The sequence below is a fragment of the Aquarana catesbeiana genome, linkage group LG03 (assembly GCF_042186555.1).
Source record: "Aquarana catesbeiana isolate 2022-GZ linkage group LG03, ASM4218655v1, whole genome shotgun sequence".
NCBI classification, from domain to species: domain Eukaryota; kingdom Metazoa; phylum Chordata; class Amphibia; order Anura; family Ranidae; genus Aquarana; species Aquarana catesbeiana.
This window is the reverse complement of record NC_133326.1, coordinates 229,898,855-229,922,719: the sequence shown is the minus strand read 5'-3', so window position 1 is coordinate 229,922,719 and position 23,865 is coordinate 229,898,855. Positions and strand designations below refer to the sequence as shown.

Here is a 23,865-nt window from a genome sequence, read left to right as displayed (position 1 = left end):
GGGGGGGGGGGGGGTCTGAGTCATTTTCTAGAAAAAAAAAAAAAAGATGATTTTTACATGTAGGAGAGAAACGTCAGAATTAGCAAGCAAGGGAATTAGTGATGAAAGCTGTGAAAGTGTTTACAAATGGAGGGTGTAATGTCACTTTACTGTTCCATACTTTATTCCAAACCAAAAAAACTTCTGACTATAGACTTGAGCAGAGAACTTATCGCTGTATATGATATACAGTATATCAGAGGAGCTGTGACCATGAAGTGTAGAGCGATGTGTGTACAGAGTGCATGTGATGATGACAACGTGGAGGACAGCAGAGGTCTTCTCCAGGGTGTGGTCCTGGAAAGTCTTAGCTGTCCATGGCCCCGGGCTGGGTGTGACAGGGATTGCCTGTCCGGGAGGGGGTGAGGGGTGAGGGGGATGAGGAATCCCCGAGGAATGAGGAATATTCCCGATGTGATGACCCCTGCTGGAGAGAAGAGTGCTCTGGTACAGAGGGGTGTGGTGTGGTGCATGGCTCCTCTTATAAACCAAGCCTTACTTGTACACTGCAAGACAACTTTGTTCTGCTCCATCTGACAGCTCTGCTCTGCCCATCTATGGTCACACACTGCTAAAAATCGGCCTTTTCCCTTCTCTTCTTCTCTACTTTACACCCCAGGGTGTGCTCTACACGACCCCCATCATCCGACATCAAGGCAACATCTACAAACCCAACAACAAAGTCATGGCAGACGACAGCGAGAAGGTATCTCATGATGTCCTCACCAAGGAGATCGACCTGGTCAACAGGGACCCCAAACACCTCAATGATGATGTGGTCAAGGTGAGCCAAGGGAGGAGGAGGGAGGAGGAGGGAGAAGGGGACATGGTGACAGCACCTGAGGACAGCTGTCATCAGGTGATGGGGAATGACACTCACTGTTCTGCATCAGAACTTCACTTTATTTCTAGTCTATGTATTCTTTTCTATTTCTTTATCTCTATTGTGTTTATTATTTCTATGTATTTATTTATATTCTATGTATTCTTTTCTATTTCTTTATCTCTATTATGTTTATTATTTCTATGTATTTATTTATAGTCTATGCATTCTTTTCTATTTCTTTATCACTATTCTGTTTATTACATATTTACATAATTGGTGAGGTTGAAAAAAAAGACACAGGTCCTTCAAGTCCAACCTGTGACGTTTATGTTACGTTACATCTATGTATTTATTTCCATTTATTTATCTCTATTCTGTTTATTATTTTTATGTATTTATTTATTTCTATTTGTTTATGTTTATCTTGTTTATTATTTCATATGTATTTATTTCTATCCTGTTTATTACTTGTATGTATTTATTTCTATCCTGTTTATTAATTTCTATGTTTTTTTTTTCTTTCTATTCTATGTATTCATCTCTATTTATTTATCTCGATCCTATTTATTATTTCTATGTATTTATTTCTATTTGATGTATGTATGTATTTATTTCTAATGTGTCCTGCTGATGATTGAACTGTTAGAATGCCTTGCATTGGAAAATGACTTGCTAATATAAGTGATGCGCATGTCCAGAGCTAAAGTTCACCATACATGTTGCAATCTGATTGTACAATCTCTGTACAATCAACTAAGACTGACCAAAACATAAGTACCTGTAATAAAGAAATAATAAATAAAATCTATGTAGCATCAGGACCAACCTAATCTATCCAATTTATACCCAATCAGGCAGATGCATGCGCTACATAGTTCTAAAAAACAAGATGGTACAATAAGATTGTAATATGTGTGGTGAACTTAAAGGTTGATGTGCACAGAGAGTTTATAGGCATTTTTTTATGCGTAGTGTACATTTCCCAGTGCTTTACCATGCCCGGGAGTGCCACGTGCCACGTACCACGTACCACGTCACGTACATCTTCTTGCGAAAGTGAACAGCTGTAAGCAAGTGTACTTTTGTAAGAGTCAATGCTTCTTGGCATCCATGTTTACCTGTGTATGCACATCCAATGTATTTCCTGGGCTTAAAACATCTGCGTTTAGGAAATACATCAGATGCGTATATATGGGTGAACACAGATGCAAAGAAGCATTGGCATTTACAGGGGTATGGCTGTGTACAGCCATTCAGTGGTATGGCAGGTTGTATGGCTGTCTGTGTGCATGAACCCTAAGGCTGACCATACATTCTACAATTTTCTTGTACAATGTTCCATTAGATCACGGGTCTCAAACTGGCGGCCCTCCAGCTGTTGCGAAACTACAAGTCCCATGAGACATTGCAAGCATGACTCCCACAGGCAGAGGCATGATGGGACTTGTAGTTTTGCAAAAGCTGGTGGGCTGCCAGTTTGAAACCCCTGCTTTAGATTGACCAAAACCATATAATATGAGGTCAAACATTTCAATTTGTATGCAATATGGCAGGCCCTTGCACTCCATAGTCGAAGGTAAATCTAAAAGAAATTAAATAAGAAAATCGTATAATGTATGGCCAGTTTAAAGGTTACCATACACTGTACAATCTGATTGTACAGTCTCCCAGATCTAACATCAATTATATAGTTCATGAGCATGCAAATTTGTTAGTAATTGAATACATCTTTTAGGCTTGTCCTCATATTACAATGTTTTAGTAAATCTAATGGAGATTGTAAGGCCAACTTTAGAGAGATCAGTAGATGTGTACAACTGTCATAGAGGACATGCTGGATATGACGTCTAGTAAAATCTAATAACTTTGCTCCTATCTGTCCCTTATTTGGATGGACTGTTCTTCATTTGGAACTAAATCCCTCTGTCCTGTCTTTGATCTGATGTATAGATCTCAGAGTGTGCTGCACAATAATCATACTGTCTCTATAATATCATGTGTGTTATGCCGCGTACACACGAGCGGACTTTACGGCGGACTTTGCCCGGCGGACTGGATTTCGTCGGACAATTCGATGTGTGTGGGCTCCAGCGGACTTTGTTTTCTCAAAAGTTGGACGGACTTAGATTTTAAACTTGTTTAAAATTTATCCGTTGAAATCGAGTCCGGTCGAAAAGTCCGCTCGTCTGTATGCTAGTTCGACGGACAAAAAGGCACGCTAGGGCAGCTATTGGCTACTGGCTATGAACTTCCTTGTTTTAGTCCGGTCGTACGTCATCACGTACGAATTCGACGGACTTTGGTGGATTGTGTGTAGGCAAGTCCGTTCATTCACAAAGTCCGTCGGAAAGTACGTCGAAAAATCCGCCGGGCAAAGTCCGCCGTAAAGTCCGACCGTGTGTACGCGGCATTACTTTGAAAACTGGTATAAAAAAGTGATAAAAGCACTTGCGGATATAACTAGGAATTTTTTGCATATTCTGCTGGCCCGTGTAACTGGAGGCGAGGCCAGGGTGTGTCCCTTGCCTACATACTTTGTGATACAAAGGGGACCCTCTTTCCCATCTTAGGGCTCATTCACATCATATCTATTGAAGTACATTGATCTGCAGAGATCACTGCAAGGACACATAGGGGGAGATTCACTAAAACTGGTGTACACAGAATCTGGTGCAGCTGTGCATAGTAACCAATCAGCTTCTAGGTTTTATTGTCAAATATTAATTGAACACGCTGAAGGTAGAAGCTGATTGGTTATTATTATGCACAGCTGTACCATATTCTGTGTGCACCAGTTTTAGTAAATTTCCCCCATAGGGGTTGATTTACTAAAACTGGAGAGTGCAAATTATGGTGTAGCTGTGCATAGAGACCAATCAGCTTCCAGGTTTTTTTGTCAAAGATTAATTGAACAAGTTGAAGTTAGAAGCTGATTGGCTACCATGCACCATTGCACCAGATTTTGCAATCTTAAGTAAATCAACCTCATAGAATATAATGGTTTCCTATGTGCCCTCTTCAAACTATAATGTTGTGCTGCAGTGTGTTGGGTAAAAATGTAAGTGCAGTGCAACATACTGTATGTCACCGCAGCACGCTGCAACCTGCTGCGGTGCATAATGTTGAATGAATTTTTTGACCCCTTACTATAATAATAAAAAAGAAAAAAAAAGATGTGGTGCTGGAACTCATAAAGAAGGACTTGTTCAAACCACCCCTCACTGCCCCTATACAACTCATTTTTGAAGGGCTTATTCACACTAGTGCAACCCCTCAAGTTCCCTATGCAATGCACTTTCTTAGGGCTCATTCACACCAGCATTATCCCTCGCCACCCCTACGAAACGCACTTTCTTAGGGCTCATTCCCACCAGCGTTACCCCTCACCACCCCTACAAAACGCACACTTTTTGTAGGGCTTATTCACACCAGCGTTATCCCTCATTATCCCTACCAAACACACTTTCTTAGGGCTTATTCACATCAGCATTACCCCTCACCATCCCTACATAACACACTTTCTTGGGCCTTATTCTTACCAGCGTTACCCCTCACCACCCCTACACAACACACTTTCTTATGGCTTATTCACACCAGCATTACCCCTCACCACCCCTACAAAACGCACTTTCTTGAAGCTTATTCACACCAGCGTTACCCCCTCACCGCCCCTACACAACACACTTTCTTAGGGCTTATTCACACCAGCGTTACCCCTCACCGCCCCTACACAACACACTTTCTTAGGGCTTATTTTTACCAGCGTTACTCCTCACATCCCTACACAACATACTTTCTTAGGGCTCATTCACACCAGCATTACCCCTCAGCACCCCTACAAAACGTACTTTCTTAGGGCTTATTCACACCAGCGTTACCCCTCATCCCCCTACACAACACACTTTCTTAAAGCTTATTCACACCAGTGTTACCCCTCACCATCCCTACACATTACACTTTCTTAGGGCTTATTCACACCAGTGTTACCCCTCACCACCCTTACAAAATGCACTTTTTTAGGGCTCATTCACACCAGCGTTATCCCTCACCATCCCTACACAACACACTTAGGGCTTATTCTTACCAGCATTACCCCCTCACCATCCCTACACAACACATTTTTTAGGGCTCATTCACACCAGCTTTACCCCTCACCACCCCTACAAAACACACTTTCTTAGGGCTTATTCACACCAGCTTTACCCCTCACCACCCCTACAAAACACATTTTCTTAGGGCTCATTCACACTAGCTTTATCCCTCACCACCCCTTTAAAACAAACTTTCTTAGGGCTCATTCACACCAACGTAACCCCTCACCACCCCTACAAAACTCACTTTCTTAGGGCTTATTTTTACCAGCGTTACTCCTCACCATCCTTACACAACACACTTTCTTAGGGCTCGTTCACACCAGCATTACCCCTCAGCACCCCTACAAAACGCACTTTCTTAGGGCTTATTCACACCATCGTTACCCACCATCCCTACACAATACACTTTCTTAGAGCTTATTCACACCAGTGTTACCCCTCACCACCCTTACAAAATGCACTTTTTTATGGCTCATTCACACCAGTGTTATCACTCACCATCCCTACACAACACACTTCTTAAGGCTTTTGTTTACCAGAGTTACCCCTCATCATCCCTACACAACACACTTTCTTAGGGCTTAGTTTTACTAGTGTTACCTCTTACCAACCCTACACAACACACTTTCTTAGGGCTTATTTTTACCAGAGATAACCCTCACCATCCCTACCCAACACACTTTCTTAGGGCTCGTTCACACCATTATCCCTCACCATCCCTACACAACACACTTTTTTAGGGCTCATTCACACCAGCATTACTCCTCACTATCCCTACACAACACACTTTCTTACTGTAGGGCTTATTCTTACCAGCATTACCCCTCACCAGCCCTACACAACGCACTTTCTTAGGGCTCATTCACACCACCCAGCATGCTAAAATAACTACCTTGTATAAGCGCGGTGCAATGCACAACACACAACAGCACAAAGTAATTTTGGTGAGCCCTTAGAAAGTTGGGGGTATGTCATCATGATTATGTAAAGAACAATCCGCCCCTACACAATGTATTTAAGTGTGCATATTTTATCGCATGAGCTAGTGTAAAAAGGCCTTAGAAAATTGGAGGGTACGTCATCATGATTATGTGAAGAAAACACAACACAGACATTTTAGCAAGCAAATTGTTGTGAATGAACCCCTAAAAAATGCATTGTGGGTGGGCTATGAGGGACATTGCTTCTGTAAATGAGCCCTTAGAAAGTTGGAGGGTATGTCATCATGTAAAAAAGACCCTCCCCTTGCTGTCCATATATAACACACACCAGCGGGCACACATTTTGGTGAGCCCTTAGAAAGTTGGGAGGTATGTCATCATGATTGTGTAAAGAAGACACCGCCCTTCACAACGCAGACACAAGCGCTCACATTTTAGCATGTGGGCTGGTGTAAACGAATGCTTAGAAAGTGCATTGTGTAGGGACAGTGAGGAGCAGGGCTGGTGTGAATAAGCCCTTAGAAAGTTGGGGGGTAGATCATCATCTTGATTATGTGAAGAAGACTACCGCCGCACACAACTTACATCAGCGTGCATACATTTTAGCATGCGGATTGGTGTGAACAAGCCCCTATAAAAATACATTGTGTAGGGCTATGTGGGGCTATGCTGGTGTGAACAAGGCTTTAGAAAGTTGGGGGCTCATCATGATTAGGTGAAGGTGTAACACTGCGAAAAGTTTCCACAGAAATGTCAAGTACGATTTTCAAACTGAATCAGCTTTTAGACGGATGGGCCTGGGGTTCCTGTTTTTGCTAAAACTTGGAAAGTCATCCAAATGATGCTCCAGGTGAAAGCTCCGCTTTATTTTTTAATTTTTTTATGTTTCCTTTAACAAATGTTCTTTGTTAGGAAACGCAAGATCAGTGTCACTCCCAAATGACCACAATGTAAAGGAAGGCATTGTTCCTCCCACTGCACTTGAAGGTTATGGGGCTGGGTTACAAAAACATGAGCTAATAAGTTTAAAGCAAAAGAGTTACCCATAACCATCCAATCAGAATGATTCTGCTAAATGAGCCAAGTCATCTGGCTGGTTGCAGGGGAAAACTACTCTATGTTTTTTAAAGCCCAATTGTTGTAAATCAGCCCCATAGTGCAGATCATAAGTGTTTGCCTAGATGCATTATTGTATAGCCCTTCTGCACAGCCGGTACAGATACCAAAGGTGCTATACTGACTACAATCAACAAAATCAGTTTAGATCATGGCAATTGCTACCTTTCTCAATAAGACAATAGGAAATTTACATTTTGGCCAAAAAATCATTGATGTATAAATACATTTGCCAACTTCTAATAGTAAGGCCTCATTCGCACAGGTGACAAGTGGCAGTTCCATCAGATCCCAACCACCTACCAACAAGTGGACATGGTGGCCGCTCAAGTCTGTTTACATTGCTGCTGCTATGATGCTTCACTTCATGGTGTAGCAATTTGAACTCCCTGTAGGGTTTATCAGGCATTCTGCTTGCTAAATGCGCCCATTGTGATGTGATGGCACCTGCATGCAGTTGCAGATTGGTATTTCAATCTAAAACTCCCAATGGGATTGTAAGAAAAAAAATTGATTCAGGTGGTGGCAGCATCTCCTCCTGAACACCTGCAAACTACCACTCAGGCACCCCTGGAAAACAATCCACTGTGAATTGCTTTACAGCAGGGGTTATAAATTAAAATTTACAGAGGTCCAGAAAGGACAATTTTCTAACATCAGGGGTCTCAATCACATGTTTGTGCGATGACTCAGATCCTTCACAACACAGCCCCCCTCCTCTTATATCACAATTCCATTTTTACATCAGTATCCTCAGTCCCCCCTTTACATCACAGTCCTCCACATCACATCACAGTTTCCCCTTCACAGCAGTGTCCTCAAATCCCATTTCACAGTAGTGTCCTCAGCCCCCTTTCACAGCAGTGTTCTCAGACCCCCTTCACAGCAGTGTCCACAAACCCCCTTCACAGCAGTGTCCACAAACCCCCTTCACAGCAGTGTCCACAAACACCCTCCACAGCAGTGTCCACAAACCCCCTTCACAGCAGTGTCCACAAACACCCTCCACAGCAGTGTCCACAAACCCCCTTCACAGCAGTGTCCACGAACACCCTCCACAGCAGTGTCCACAAACCCCCTTCACAGCAGTGTCCACAAACCCCCTTCACAGCAGTGTCCACAAACCCCCTTCACAGCAGTGTCCACAAACCCCCTTCACAGCAGTGTCCACAAACCCCCTTCACAGCAGTGTCCACAAACACCCTCCACAGCAGTGTCCACAAACCCCCTTCACAGCAGTGTCCACAAACACCCTCCACAGCAGTGTCCTCAAATCCCATTTCACAGTAGTGTCCTCAGCCCCCTTTCACAGCAGTGTTCTCAGACCCCCTTCACAGCAGTGTCCACAAACACCCTCCACAGCAGTGTCCACAAACCCCCTTCACAGCAGTGTCCACAAACACCCTCCACAGCAGTGTCCTCAAATCCCATTTCACAGTAGTGTCCTCAGCCCCCTTTCACAGCAGTGTTCTCAGACCCCCTTCACAGCAGTGTCCACAAACCCCCTTCACAGCAGTGTCCACAAACCCCCTTCACAGCAGTGTCCACAAACACCCTCCACAGCAGTGTCCACAAACCCCCTTCACAGCAGTGTCCACGAACACCCTCCACAGCAGTGTCCACAAACCCCCTTCACAGCAGTGTCCACAAACCCCCTTCACAGCAGTGTCCACAAACCCCCTTCACAGCAGTGTCCACAAACCCCCTTCACAGCAGTGTCCACAAACCCCCTTCACAGCAGTGTCCACAAACACCCTCCACAGCAGTGTCCACAAACCCCCTTCACAGCAGTGTCCACAAACACCCTCCACAGCAGTGTCCTCAAATCCCATTTCACAGTAGTGTCCTCAGCCCCCTTTCACAGCAGTGTTCTCAGACCCCCTTCACAGCAGTGTCCACAAACCCCCTCCACAGCAGTGTCCACAAACACCCTCCACAGCAGTGTCCAGAAACACCCTTCACAGCAGTGTCCACAACCCCCCTCCACAGCAGTGTCCACAAACCCCCTTCACAGCAGTGTCCACAAACCCCCTTCACAGCAGTGTCCACAAACCCCCTTCACAGCAGTGTCCACAAACCCCCTTCACAGCAGTGTCCACAAACACCCTTCACAGCAGTGTCCACAAACCCCCTTCACAGCAGTGTCCACAAACCCCCTTCACAGCAGTGTCCACAAACACCCTTCACAGTAGTGTCCACAAACACCCTTCACAGCAGTGTCCACAAACCCCCTTCACAGCAGTGTCCAAAAACACCCTTCACAGCAGTGTCCACAAACACCCTTCACAGCAGTGTCCACAAACACCCTTCACAGCAGTGTCCACAAACACCCTTCACAGCAGTGTCCACAAACACCCTCCACAGCAGTGTCCTCAAATCCCATTTCACAGTAGTGTCCTCAGCCCCCTTTCACAGCAGTGTTCTCAGACCCCCTTCACAGCAGTGTCCACAAACCCCCTTCACAGCAGTGTCCACAAACCCCCTCCACAGCAGTGTCCACAAACCCCCTTCACAGCAGTGTCCACAAACCCCCTTCACAGCAGTGTCCACAAACCCCCTTCACAGCAGTGTCCACAAACACCCTCCACAGCAGTGTCCACAAACCCCCTTCACAGCAGTGTCCACAAACACCCTCCACAGCAGTGTCCACAAACACCCTCCACAGCAGTGTCCACAAACCCCCTTCACAGCAGTGTCCACAAACACCCTTCACAGCAGTGTCCACAAACCCCCTTCACAGCCGTGTCCACAAACACCCTTCACAGCAGTGTCCACAAACCCCCTTCACAGCAGTGTCCACAAACCCCCTTCACAGCAGTGTCCACAAACACCCTTCACAGCAGTGTCCACAAACCCCCTTCACAGCAGTGTCCACAAACCCCCTTCACAGCAGTGTCCACAAACACCCTCCACAGCAGTGTCCTCAAATCCCATTTCACAGTAGTGTCCTCAGCCCCCTTTCACAGCAGTGTTCTCAGACCCCCTTCACAGCAGTGTCCACAAACCCCCTTCACAGCAGTGTCCACAAACCCCCTCCACAGCAGTGTCCACAAACCCCCTTCACAGCAGTGTCCACAAACCCCCTTCACAGCAGTGTCCACAAACACCCTCCACAGCAGTGTCCACAAACCCCCTTCACAGCAGTGTCCACAAACACCCTTCACAGCAGTGTCCACAAACCCCCTTCACAGCAGTGTCCACAAACACCCTTCACAGCAGTGTCCACAAACACCCTTCACAGCAGTGTCCACAAACCCCCTTCACAGCAGTGTCCACAAACCCCCTTCACAGCAGTGTCCACAAACCCCCTTCACAGCAGTGTCCACAAACACCCTCCACAGCAGTGTCCACAAACCCCCTTCACAGCAGTGTCCACAAACACCCTTCACAGCAGTGTCCACAAACCCCCTTCACAGCAGTGTCCACAAACACCCTTCACAGCAGTGTCCACAAACACCCTTCACAGCAGTGTCCACAAACCCCCTTCACAGCAGTGTCCACAAACCCCCTTCACAGCAGTGTCCACAAACACCCTCCACAGCAGTGTCCTTAGTGTTCACCTGGTGGTTAACTTTTAACTCCAGCATCTCATGCTCCAGCCCTCCATCCATCCCTGCTGAGCCTCACGTTTTCCTCTCAGCTGTGAGAATGACATCGGCAGAGGCTGGGGGAAAAAAGCAGGTTCCTAAATGGCATGAGTGTGGCAGTCCTGATGAGACAGTGACTTGGTGGGTAATGGGGTCCCACAGGGTTCTGTGCTGGGACCAATCCTATTAAATGTGTTCTTAAGGGACCTGGAGGATGGGGTAAACAGTTCAATCGCTGTATTTGTGGACAATACTAAGCTCAGCAGGGCAATAACTTCTCCGCAGGATGTGAAAACCTTGCAAGAAGATCTGAACAAATTAATGGGATGGGCAACTACATGGCAAATGAGGTTCAATGTGGAAAAATGGAAAATAATGCATTTGGGTGGCAAAAATATGAATGCAATCTATACACTGGGGGGAGAACCTCTGGGGGAATTTAGGCTGTAAATGGACCTGGGGGTCCTAGTAGATGATAGGCTCAGCAATGGCATGCAATGCCAAGCTGCTGCTAACAAAGTAAACAGAATATTGGCATGCATTAAAAAAGGGATTAATTCCAGAGATAAAGTGAGAATTCTCCCACTCTACAAGACTCTGGTCCAGTCTCACCTGGAGTATGCTGTCCAGTTCTGTGCACCAGTCCTCAGGAAGGATGTTCTGGAAATGGAGCGAGTACAGAGAAGAGCAACAAAGCTAATAAAGGGACTGGAGGATATTAGTTATGAAGAAAGTTTTCGAGCACTGAACTTATTCTCTCTGGAGAAGAGACGCTTGAGAGGGGATATGATTTCAATTTACAAATACCATACTGGTGACCCTACAATAGGGATAAAACTTTTTTGCAGAAGGGAGTTTAATAAGACACGGGGCCATTCATTAAAATTAGAAGAAAAGAAGTTTAACCTTAAACTACGTAGAGGGTTCTTTACTGTAAGAGCAGCAATGATGTGGAATTCCCTTTCACAGGTGGTGGTTTCAGCTGGGAGCATTGATAGTTTCAAAAAACTATTAGATAAGCACCTGAACGACCGCAACATACAGGGATATACATGTAATACTGACACATAATCACACACATAGGTTGGACGTGATGGACTTGTGTCTTTTTTCAACCTCACCTACTATGTAACTGTGTAACTATGTAACTTCACCTCTGTGAACTACAGAACAACCCCCCCCCCCCCTTCCCCATGTTATGGAGGAAGGGGAAGATGTTCCATGATCCATATTAGGAGCAGCCTATGGTGACAACACTGCTCATCTATAAATAAGGTACAGTGGGTGTTGTCACCCTTGGACACATACAGGTAAGTGCCCCGAGCTCTTATGAAGCTGATAACAGAGGGGATTTTTTTCATTTTCAAATGAAAATAAAGAACAAAAATCCTAAAAAAAAAAAAACTGATGCAGCTACCACATCTAGGTTCTGCAAAGCTGCAATATATGACATGTTTGTTCTTGGTTTAGATACACTTTTTAGGACTCAGGAGCAAAGATATACAATGTATCACTCTGCCTGCCTCTTGTTATGCAGTCTTTATATGAGTACAATGTCTCCTTGCCTCTTTTTGATCCATTAGCGCTCTTCCTTTTCATGCATAGCTGTGTCCTGCCCTCTGGATCTCCCTCATTCACACCTCATCATCTTTTCCTGTCTCCTGTGTTTATACCTTCTTTTTGCTGAACGTTTATCTTTTCTCTCTGGTCTGACATTTTCTCCTCATCTTTTATACAAGTCGTCTCTCTGTTGTGTGTCACTTCCAGGTCATTTAGAAACATAAAATATTACATGTTACCATGCAATCAACCAGCTCAGTGTTCAACCTCATTAGTATTCAGCCAAGTGAAGGTACTATCAGGTCCCTTACCTAGAACTGACAACACAAGCCTAAAACATTTCTTACATGGCACAATTACAGTCAGGCTAGGCTCACACATGTCCGGCTGTGGTTTGCAGTCCAGTGTCTGGTGCAGTTTTGTTCACCGGTTCAGGTGCGATTCAGGTGTAAATTTTTATTTGAGTTTTCACCTAAACCAGACCCAAAATCATACAGGACCCTTTTCAGAAATAGACAGCAGTCGTCCCGGACATGTGTGAACCAGCTCTATTGAAAGCAGGTCGGATTCAGATGTTATGCATATCAGATGCAGTTAACCTCCCTGGTGGTTTTCCCGAGTGTGGCTCGGGGTTAAATTTCAGCACCATTAGTGGTAACCCTGAGCCACACTCGGGATTGCATTGCAGGATCCTGGTGCGGTATACTTACCTTGTTCCCAGGATCCTGAGATGTCCCCCCTGCTGTGTCTGCAGGCTGTGTCCTCCACCCGAAGTCTCTCTGTGCTGGGCTCCGTTCCCTGCGAGTGTCACGATACACAGGGGTGAAGCCCGACGGCAAATTAAAAAAAATTAAAAATCATAATACATACAGTACATTGTAATCTTACAGAATACAAATCTATATTTATTATTCCTGTATTTTAGAACTGTAATGCTCTATTTTTTACTATGTTTTATTGTATTTGCTTTGCAGGTATGGTATGTCTTACTGTTATACTGTAACGTTACTTGTTTTATTGTTAACCATCATTTGCTTAGCAGGCACATCATTCAGCTGCAGCACTGATTTATTTATCTTGACAGCAACAGCGTTTGCTCTCACAGTACGTAAATTAGCGACTCCAGCGCTGTAGGAGGTGATTTCATAACCACAGGACCAGCAACGTACTGGTATCAAGGGACCCCAATTTTTTCAAAAAAAGAGTACCTGTCACTACCTATTGCTATCATAGGGGATATTTACATTCCCTGAGATAACAATACTGCCCCGTACACACGGTCGGATTTTCCGACGGAAAATGTGTGATAGGACCTTGTTGTCGGAAATTCCGACCGTGTGTAGGCTCCATCACACATTTTTCATCAGATTTTCCGACCCACAAAGTTTGAGAGCAGGATATAAAATTTTCCGACAACAAAATCCATTGTCGGAAATTCCGATCCTGTGTACACAAATCCGACGGACAAAGTGCCACGCATGCTCAGAATAAATAAAGGGATGAAAGCTATTGGCCACTGCCCCGTTTATAGTCCCGACGTACGTGTTTTACGTCACCGCGTTTAGAATGATCGGATTTTCCGACAACTTTGTGTGGCCGTGTGTATGCAAGACAAGTTTGAGCCAAGTTTGAGCAAACATCCTAGGATTTTGTTGTCGGAATGTCCGAACAAAGTCCGACCGTGTGTACGGGGCATAACAATGATAAAAAAAATGAAAAGAACAATTAAATAATTTTTTTTTAAAAAGCACCCCTGTCCCCCCGTGCTCAAGCGCAAAGGCAAACGCAAGCGTCGGTCTGGTGTCAGATGTAAACAGCAATTGCACCATGCATGTGAGGTATCACCGCAAAGGTCAGATCCAGGGCAGTAATTTTAGCAGTAGATCTCCTCTGTAAATCTAAAGTGGTAACATTTTTAAAGGATTTGTATGTGCGCAATTTTAAAGCATGTTGTGTTTGGTATCCATGTACTCGGCATAAGATCATCTTTTTTATTCCATCAAACATTTGGGAAATATAGTGTGTTTCAGTGCATTAAAATTTAAAAAAGTGTTTTTTTTCCAAAAAAAATTGCGTTTGAAAAATCGCTGTGCAAATAGTGTGCAAAAAAATTGCAACACCCACCATTTTAATCTGTAGGGCCTTTGCTTTAAAAAAATATATAAAAAAAATATATAATATTTGGGGGTTCAAAGTAATTTTCTAGCAAAAAAAAATTTTAATGTAAACAAAAAGTGTCAGAAAGGGCTTTGCCTTCAAGTGGTTAGAAGAGTGGTGATGTGTGACATAAGCTTCTAATGTTGTGCATAAAACGCCAGGCTAGGACAGTTCAAAACCCCCTGACAGCTGATCACATGGTAATGGGTCGGGATCTACCGACTCGCTGATCACAGAGCGCGCCGCAGGTGCCCTTCAGGGGGCGCGCAGGTCGCTCGAACACAGTAGGATGTCTATTGACACCCTCCCAGCAAAGTGGGTCCGCGCTGTAGCCGTCATTCGGCTATAGCCGGACGTGAAGGGGTTAAAGTATAACTAAAGGCAAAACTTGTTTTTTCCATTTTGGATAGAGCAAGGAAGGGTTATAACCTCTGTAGGATTTTTTTTCGCCATCTGTGTCTTATTGCAGAGATTTTGCTTCACTTCCTGTCCCATAGCCAAACAGGAAGTGAGAGGAAATCCCTGCAAGTGAAGGGAATTCCTTGGGGACCCCCTGGTCACCAGAACTAGGGTCCCCATTGGAAGATTTCTCCCCATCCAAAACGAAAAACAAGTTTTGCCTTTAGTTATACTTTAACAATCATTTTGTGGAATGCTCTTAAGTGAGAGTTTTCCTAATATGTTCTTGTTTTTATTTGCAATATTGTAGCCAATATGTTAACTGTTCAGTAGTCACTAGTCATTACTATAAACTGGGAATATTAAAGTGTGTGCAAAGACAATACATTTGTGAGGTTGGAAAGTGTAGGGAAGGGTTAGAAGCTGTTTTTGCTGTCTTTGTCCCCAGTTTGGCTGATCCTTGTCACAGCGGCAGAAAGTGATGAGAAGCCCTTAATTTCTAGAGTTATCACTAGAGCAAAAGTTGAAGCTATATATTCCTGTGGGGACACCTGTTCCAGTGACAACCATCTAAAAGGGGAATCCCCTTGTTTTGTAGAGAATTCCTCTCACTTCCTGTTGCATCTCAGGGACAGGAAGTGAAAGAAAAACTCCACAACAGGACCCAGACAGCCAAAAGCTAAACTGACAGAGGGCTGAACCTCTCGCTACACTATCCAACACCTGAAAACGTTTTTTTTGTAACTTTAACATTTAAAAAATAGAGAAAATAGATTGGTTGGCCCTATGTACATATAGATAGATAGATGTATCTATATACTAGTTTATGACTATATGACAGCCATTTTCTCCTTCTCCTGTTCCATTGGTCTGCTCTCTACTAATACTTATTTTCCATTACACATCCTAGGAAATGTGTTGGGTGGAAAGGAATGAGTTTGTGGGCTGCTCGTTACTCATTTAGCGTGTATTCGCTTGGAGCGGCCTTGCCAGTACCACAGAAAAAGAAAAGCAACACTTTAATCATATTTCTCACACATTTCACTGAACATTTTGAACAGTTTATGTAAATAATATGTATACTTAAAGCGTAACTTCAGTCATTTTTTTCATCTTCCCATCTATTAAATCTTCTACCCTTGTTGTTTTAACTTCGGATAGTAAAATATATATTTTTTTCTGCCAGTAAATACCTTATATAGCCCACTTCCTGTTTTTTGTCTGGTAAAAAGCCTAGGCTTTTGACACCATGCACAGCTCTCTCTCACTCTCTCACTCTCATGAGAGTTTGCCAGGAAGGAAGGGGGGATGAGTCATAAGAGGGTCAATGAAAGCTGCAGAGCTGTAGGTGTGCCTCTGTGTGTCTGTGTAAATCCAGAAAGTGAATAGGCAGCAGCTTCAGCTGCCCACAGTTAAAATGGTGGCAGCCAGACTCAGTGGAGGGAGATTTCTGCAGCATATTTGGCAAGTACAGAATCACAGTATATATAAAATAATATGCAAAGTGGTTGGAGGGAAGCTTCAGAATGGCAAAGATGTTTTTATTACAAATTATGTGAGCAGACTGCAGTTCCTCTTTAATAATAAGTCATATGTTATATAACAATTTATATTTAATGATTCAACATATTTCAAATGTTAAACAGCTCAACAAGGATAAGTATTGTTCTTGTCCTATGTTGATGTACGAATGATAACTAAAAAAATGAATGGGGTCATTTGTTTTATAATTGTTTGCAGTACATATGTGTGTAATACATTATATTTTACGGTTTAAAATTCTATTAATCAATAAAAAAAAGATTCAATTTTAAACAATTGTTTTCTATGTGTCACATTCACACTGCAATGTAGTACAGGGCTGCGATAAAATGCAGATATGCTGCATTTATCACAGTGCACTGTATCAAATTGCATGCCACTGTACAGTAGCGCTGTGCATCGCACTGCTGTAGAGTAACATAAATAAAGTGTACTTTTGTACACATCAAATGAAGTTGAGTGAGACGTCATTCTCCTCCTCGTGACGTCACTGGTTGCTAGACGCCAGGCGGGCGGTAGCTAGCAACCATTTGGGCACTGAGCCAGCGGCTTATGTAAAAGGGGTCTCACCAGCCAGGGGTCCACCACAGGCTGTCAGTGAGTGACAGTAGCGATGCGAAGGATATTTTAGGGGGTATCAGATCGGTCCAGGGCCAGGGGCCAATTCCGGGACACTGTATTGTCCCGGAATAAGGGTTCCCAGGACCCGGGACAGAGCTGCCAATTGCAGGAATGTCCCGCTGAATCAGGGATGGTTGGGGGGTATGAGGTAGCGTGGACTGGACTCCTCTCAGGTTATTAACAACTATTACACCACGATGACGACCGTGCTTGAAGTATAACAAATTTCACAGGCAAACATTAACTGCAGAAAAGTTTGTCCTCCTCATTAGACACATTCTTTCCAAACGAGCTGCTGCACAAGTGTGACATTGGGTAAAAATATTTGCTAAATAAGTAAACAGGCCTGTGCCTGGGACAATGGATCCTAGATTCTGTATTGTCAGCTTCCCACTCTGTAGTGAAATTCCACATCTCCCAAATTACCAGCTAAAAGTCACTGTAGCAGCCTGAGCAAGCATGCAAACTAAGCAAAAAGAGACATATTTTCTTCTATTTTAATGTTCATATTTTATGTATAGTTGGCATGCTTTTCTATAAATGTTGGCAAAATAATAAGAATTGTTATATTTATACACAATTTGATGGGAAATAATTATGGCTGTTCTAGCAGTGACAGCACATCTCTGTTCTCAACACTGACAGTGTAACTAAGCCCTGAAGAGGGAATTATTTTTTAGGAAGGCATAAATATTGTTTTTGTTTTTTAATTTTGCAATGAGAGAATATAGCTATTCTTTTCTGGGTAACGGTATTTAGGCTGAGCTACTGTCCGCTGCCAATGTCTTGATCTTGTTATGCAACATCCTTGTCCTATATCCAGAAACTACTTCTCATATTTTCTGAACTAGCGTCCCACTGATCTCCTCACTGATCAGTGACTAATGGCCCTTTATAAATCTGATGAGGACCAATACTTCAGTATATATGTATATAATATATATAAATAAATAAATATATATAAATATATATATATATATATATATATATATATATATATATATATATATATATATATATATATGGTGTATATATATATATATATATATAAGGTGTATATATATATATGTGGTATATGGCAGGGATATGCAATTAGCGGACATCCAGCTGTTGCAAAACTACAAGTCCCATCATGCCTCTGCCTCTGGGTGTCATGCTTGTGGCTGTCAGAGTCTTGCTATGCCTCATGGGAGTTGTAGTTCTGCAACAGCTGGAGGTCCACTAATTGCATATCCCTGGTATATGGTATATATATATATATATATATATATATATATATATATATATATATATACCTTAAAGTGGTTGTAAACCTCAGACATGAAATATGAACAAAGCATATCCCTCTGTAGTGTGTACTTGTCTCAATTAAGAGCACTAAGGGGTTGATTTACTAAAGGCAAATAGACTCTGCAGTTGCACTCTGCGAGAACAGTTGCTCCAGAACTTAGTAAATGAGGTAAAGCTTTACTTTTTAAAGAATACGCAATCGCAAGCAAGGGAAAAAAACAAACAAAAAAAACAGCACTTTTGCTTGCACATGCTTGGATGATGGAATTCAGCAAAGCTTCTGCTCATTTACTAAGCTCTGGAGCAACTGCTCTTTCAGAGTGATACTGCAAAGCGCAAAGTCTATTTGCCTTTAGTAAATCAACCCCTAAGTGTCACTTTTGTCTGCACACCAAGAGAAAAATGGTGACAGAGTAGGGAGCTCCAGATGATTGACAGCCTCAGCTTCGTCTGGTGGTGTGTGTGTGGGGGGGGGGGGGGGGGGGGGGTTGGCTTTCCTCCAATCAGCTCTCCCCGCTAAGCTCTGCAGAGTGTAACATGAGCTCTCCGCCCCCTTTTTCTGAACTCTCAGGCAAGCTTTACATTTCAGCACTCTAAACGGATGTAGAGAAGTGAAGACTGCAGATAAACAGGTACAATTTGTGTAGGGTTTTTTTTCCGTTTCTGATGAAACCTGAGGCCAGTCACTTCACTGGGTATATGTGAGTGTTTACAACCACTTTAAAAGTTACATTTTTGCTATTTATAACCAAATTGTCCCTTTACCAAAACCCTACTGTAATTTCAGAATCCTCCCTATGGGGAAACAGTTACTGCTTGTGGGGTCCCAATGCTTCTGGTAGTTACAGCATAACCCAAAATGTATCGCCCCTATATGCATAGCTCCCAACTGTCCCTGATTTTGAGGGACTGTCCCTGATTTGGAGCAATGTCCCTCTTTCCTCCTCATTTGTCCCTCATTTTGGTCTGATCTATATAGTTGTATATTAGCAATGAAGATAATAGGTTTTGAACATGTCTGCACAGCTCAGGTTTGTCTGCAATAATATAATAAACAGGTGAAGCCATACACATACCTCCCTACATTTTGAGATGGGAATGAGGGACACCTACTAGCAAATGTATGTAGGCATAGGACACACCCCCTGTCACACCCCCTTAAAGGAGAATTAACCCAAAAAAGGTTAATTAATTCCACAAGGGACTATTTTTTACTACTACTATTCCTTTATATTGGCTTTTAAATTTTACAAATTCAGCAATTTAGAATTTGAATGAAAGGTTTAGCACTGGAAAACTCTTTTTGAAAGATAAAAAGTGCATTTTATATACAACTATATAGATCAGACCAAAATGAGGGACAAATGAGGAGGAAAGAGCGACTCATCCACTGATAGAAGTCATAAGACTGCTGGTGAGAAAAGGTATTTAGCAGTTCATACTTACTAAAACTACTGCATTTCCATGTTCTGTGTACTGTGGGAGACCCATAGGTGTGCACAGCGTATTGCATTAGGGTGTGCACCCAAAAGCTCAAACACATATGCGTGTGTGTGTATGTATACAGTATATACTGATGGTGTCAGTAGGGCAGAGATTGGTGTCAGTAAGGCAGTAGACGGTGTCAGTAATTTTCTTATTCTTTCTTTCTTTATTTTTTTTACAATATATTTTTTTCTTAGCAATTCTTTTACAGTTCCCAATCCATATCCTGATAGAACAGAGTCTTGGAGACACTGCACATGCTCAGTTTGGTGTGTATTGCTAGAGAGCTTTTTTTTGTGGGGGGCATATTATCAGCATAGGGCCAATCAGCACTGTCCAGACAGAAGGTCAGGGGTCCTGCAGCCTGATGGGACGGTCAGAGGAGAATGAAAACTCATCCACTGATAGAATACAGTATATACTAATGGTGTCAGTAGAGCAGAGATTGGTGACAGTAGGGCAGTGGACGGTGTCAGTAGTTTTCTTATTTTATTTTTTTATTATTTTTTACAATATCATTTTTTTTATTTTTTTACAATTTTTTTAGCAATTCCTTTAAGGGGCTTTGGTTAATTATCAGGGGGTATCTGCACCACATTGGGTGATTAGGGTGCGCCCAGGCCTTTGGGGAGACCAGATATAGTGAATGCAGGGTCCTGGGTCTAGTAACACTTTCTAGCACTTCTCTGCACCATTTGAGTAAAGGAACACTAATTGCGTAGGATAAGCCAAGTCCTTTACAAAGACTCACCCAGACCCACGCAATCATAAGATAAACCTCTCATCGTTCTCAGAAACATGGACAGGCGACAAGTACATAATACCTTTCCTGGAGGCTGATGTCTTACACTTTGCAGTATGGGACATTCTTTCAGTATGACCTAGAAATTCCTATAACCGGGCTGCAAGCATACAGAATAGAACTTCTTAAGCTCCAAAATCAGAAAATGTTACATGGCTACAAATCATTGCTTGCTATATGAAACCTAATTAATTCCCGTCTCATTTCTATAGATTTGTACATTTTTAAGTGAAACAAGTAGCTCTTTCACATATGTCAGCATGTGTCTTAGCTATAGTTTTCCTTGAAGATGACTCATTTGCTATTTTTAATCACTTACACCTACTTATTCCAATTTTCTGCAGAGCTTCAGTTGTATGAGCAGACTTTTCCCAAACAACTGTTAGGCAGCTGCAGGCAAATGTACTGGATCTTTTTTTTTTACTTGGAAGCAAAAGGTAAAGCAGTGGCCAGAACTAAACTCACTATAGAAATAATACGATCCGTTTATGGGAAACATCTAATGCAAAACAGTTTTATCTCAAGATTGTCAGTTTTCCATTCATTCCCAAATAGAATTCTGCAACAGTTGACTTTACAAGGGAAGGCCTGGTCTTCGAAGGAGAAAGGCTTGCTTGTTTTAATTATAGATAGCCAATTAAGCTGATAAATGAAATAAAATGTTTATTCAAAATGATCTACATTCATTTGTGGGAAATGAAAAAGTATTTTGGATTGGACACAGTTCTAGTTGGATCTGCTGGTAACAAGCAAAATGACAAAATTCACCGTCTTCACCCATTGGGCGGTATGCCATTACGACAGTCTGTTGCAGTGTTTCTCAACTCCAGTCCTCAAGGCGCCCCAACAGGTCATGTTTTTAGGCGTTCCATTTTTTTGCATAGCTCCCAACTGTCCCTGATTAAAAGGGACTGTCCTTGACTTGGAACAATGTCCCTCTGTCCTTCATTCCACCTCATTTGTCCCTCATTTTGGTCTGATCTTTATAGTTGTATCTAAAATACACTTTTTATCTTTCAAAAAGTGTTTCCCAGTGCTAAACCTTACATCCAAATTCTAAATTGCTGCATTTGTACATTTTAAAAGCCAATATAAAGGAATAGCAGTGGTAAAAAAAAAGTCCTTGTGGATTTAATTAACTTTTTTTTTTTTGGTTAATTCTCCTTTAACGGGGTGTGGCAGGGGGCGTGTCCTATGCCTACATACATATGTTAGTAGGTGTCCCTCATTCCCATCTCAAAATGTTGGGAGGTATGGGTGATTTCATCAGTTTCACTGCCTTAGTAATTACAGGCATACCCCACTTTTAAGTACACAATGGGGCTTATTTACTAAAGCTGAAAAGTGCAAAATCAGGCTCACTTCTGCATAGAAACCAATGAGCTTCCAGGTTTTATTACCGAAGCTTAATTGAACAATCTGAGGTTAAAAGCTCATTGGTTTCTATGCAGCAGTGAGACTGATTTTGCACTTTCCAGCTTTAGTAAATAAACCCCATTGTGTACTTAAAAGTGGGGTATGCCTGTACCGCAGCCGTTTCTGCTGTGGGAAATCCTGAAAACATGACCTGTTGGGGCGCCTTGAGGACTGGAGTTGAGAAACACTGGTCTGTTGGGTTGATTTACCAAAGGCAAGAAGCTGTTCACTTTGCAAGGAATATTGAACGTGATGAGAATTCACTTTGCAAAGAAAACCCAATAATGTGCAAGGAAAATGTAAAAAAAAATAGGATTTATGCTTGCACATGATTGGATGATAGAAATCAGCACAACTTAAAGCAGAGTTCCACCAAAAAGTAGAAGTTCCGCTTTAAAGGGTAAGTTCAGGGTAAGTACGTTTCTACTAGGTATGGTGAATTTTACAGAAAATCTGTATGGTGAACTTACACTGGACCCCATCCCCCTCGGTCCCGCTGTACCTGAGGCCGGCGATCAACCGCTAGGAGACATCGGGTCGCTGCATCACCGGTCTGGGTATTTGAAATCCCCACGGCTTAATCTCCTAAACGTACCTTGTAAAGGTGCATATAGGAGGCACTCTAATTGGTCAGCGCTGTCACATAAACGCCGCCAACCAATAGGGATCCGCCTAGCCCAGCCTGTCAGCGGAGGAGAAAAAGAGAGAAAGCCGTGGGGATTTCAAATCTCCAGACCAGTGAGACGGCGATCCGATGTCTCCCAGTGGGTGATCGCCGGCCTCAGGTGCAGCGGGACCGAGGGGAATGGGGAGGGGGTCCAGTGTAAGTCCACCTCACAGATTCTCTGTAAAGGTGTGCTTACAATTTAACCACTTCAGCCCTGAAAGATTTGGCTGCTGAATGACCAGGCCATTTTTTGCGATACGGCACTGCGCCGCTTTAACTGACAATTGCGCGGGTGACGCTGTACCCAAACGAAATTGACGTCCTTTTTTTCCCACAAATAGAGCTTTCTTTTGGTGGTATTTGATCACCTCTGCATTTTTAATTTTTTATGCTATAAACAAAAAAAAAAAGCGACAATTTTGAAAAAAAAAACACAATATTTTGTACTTTTTGCTGTAATAAATAGCCCCAATTTTTTTTTTTTAAAAAAGCTAATTTTTTTCCTCAGTTTAGGTCTATATGTATTCTTCTACATATTTTTGGTAATAAAAATCGCAAAAAGCGTATATTGATTGGTTTGCGCAAAAGTTATAGTGTCTACAAAATAGGGAATAGATTTATGGCATTTTTATTATTATTATTTTTTTTACTAGTAATGGCGGCGATCTGCGATTTTTATCACGACTGCGACATTATGGCAAACACATCGGACACTTTTGACACATTTTTGGGTCGATTGATAGTTATACAGCGATCAGTACTATAAAAATGCACTGATTACTGTATAAATGTCACTGGAAGTGAAGGGGTTAACACTAGGGGGAGATCAAGGGGTGAACTGTGTTCCCTATGTGTGTGTTCTAACTGTGGGGGGAGGGGACTGACTATAGGGGATGACAGATCGTGGTTCCTAGCTTGTGGGAACTTACGATCTCTCTCTCCTCTCCTCACAGAACTGGGATGTCAGGCCTTGCTCCTCTCCCTCTCCTCTCCGCGGTGCCATCACAGCAACTGTGGGCACCCGGGCCGTGACAGCTTATGGCTTCACAGCCGGGTGCACACTGCACATGCGTGAGTCGTGCTGTGCTCTGCTATTGGCCAGGCAATCTTCTAGGACCTATTGGCCAGCCAATCTTCTGGGACCCCCTACCGCTGGCAGGGAGGGTCTGCCTAGGGTGAGTGGAGAAGTCGCCTAGGCGGCCAAGAAGAGGAAGGAGGAAGTAGGACAGGAAGTCCCACTAAAAAGAAGTTACCCCCCCCCCCCAAAAAAAAAATGACATGGCAATTGTGTGTGTGTAGGCAAGTCCGTTCGTTGGAAAAGTC

At 43.0% G+C, this 23,865-nt stretch overlaps 1 protein-coding gene across 2 annotated transcripts in view; it reads left to right on the top strand.

Annotated features, from left to right (window-relative positions):
• Nucleotides 1–23,865, top strand: part of CAV1 (caveolin 1) — a 90,136-nt gene that overhangs the window by 38,163 nt on the left and 28,108 nt on the right. For both annotated transcript variants that reach the window (XM_073619843.1, XM_073619844.1), the window contains one exon: nt 659–823. In XM_073619843.1, the coding sequence (XP_073475944.1) occupies nt 659–823 (165 nt within the window). The remainder of the gene's footprint in view (nt 1–658; nt 824–23,865) is intronic.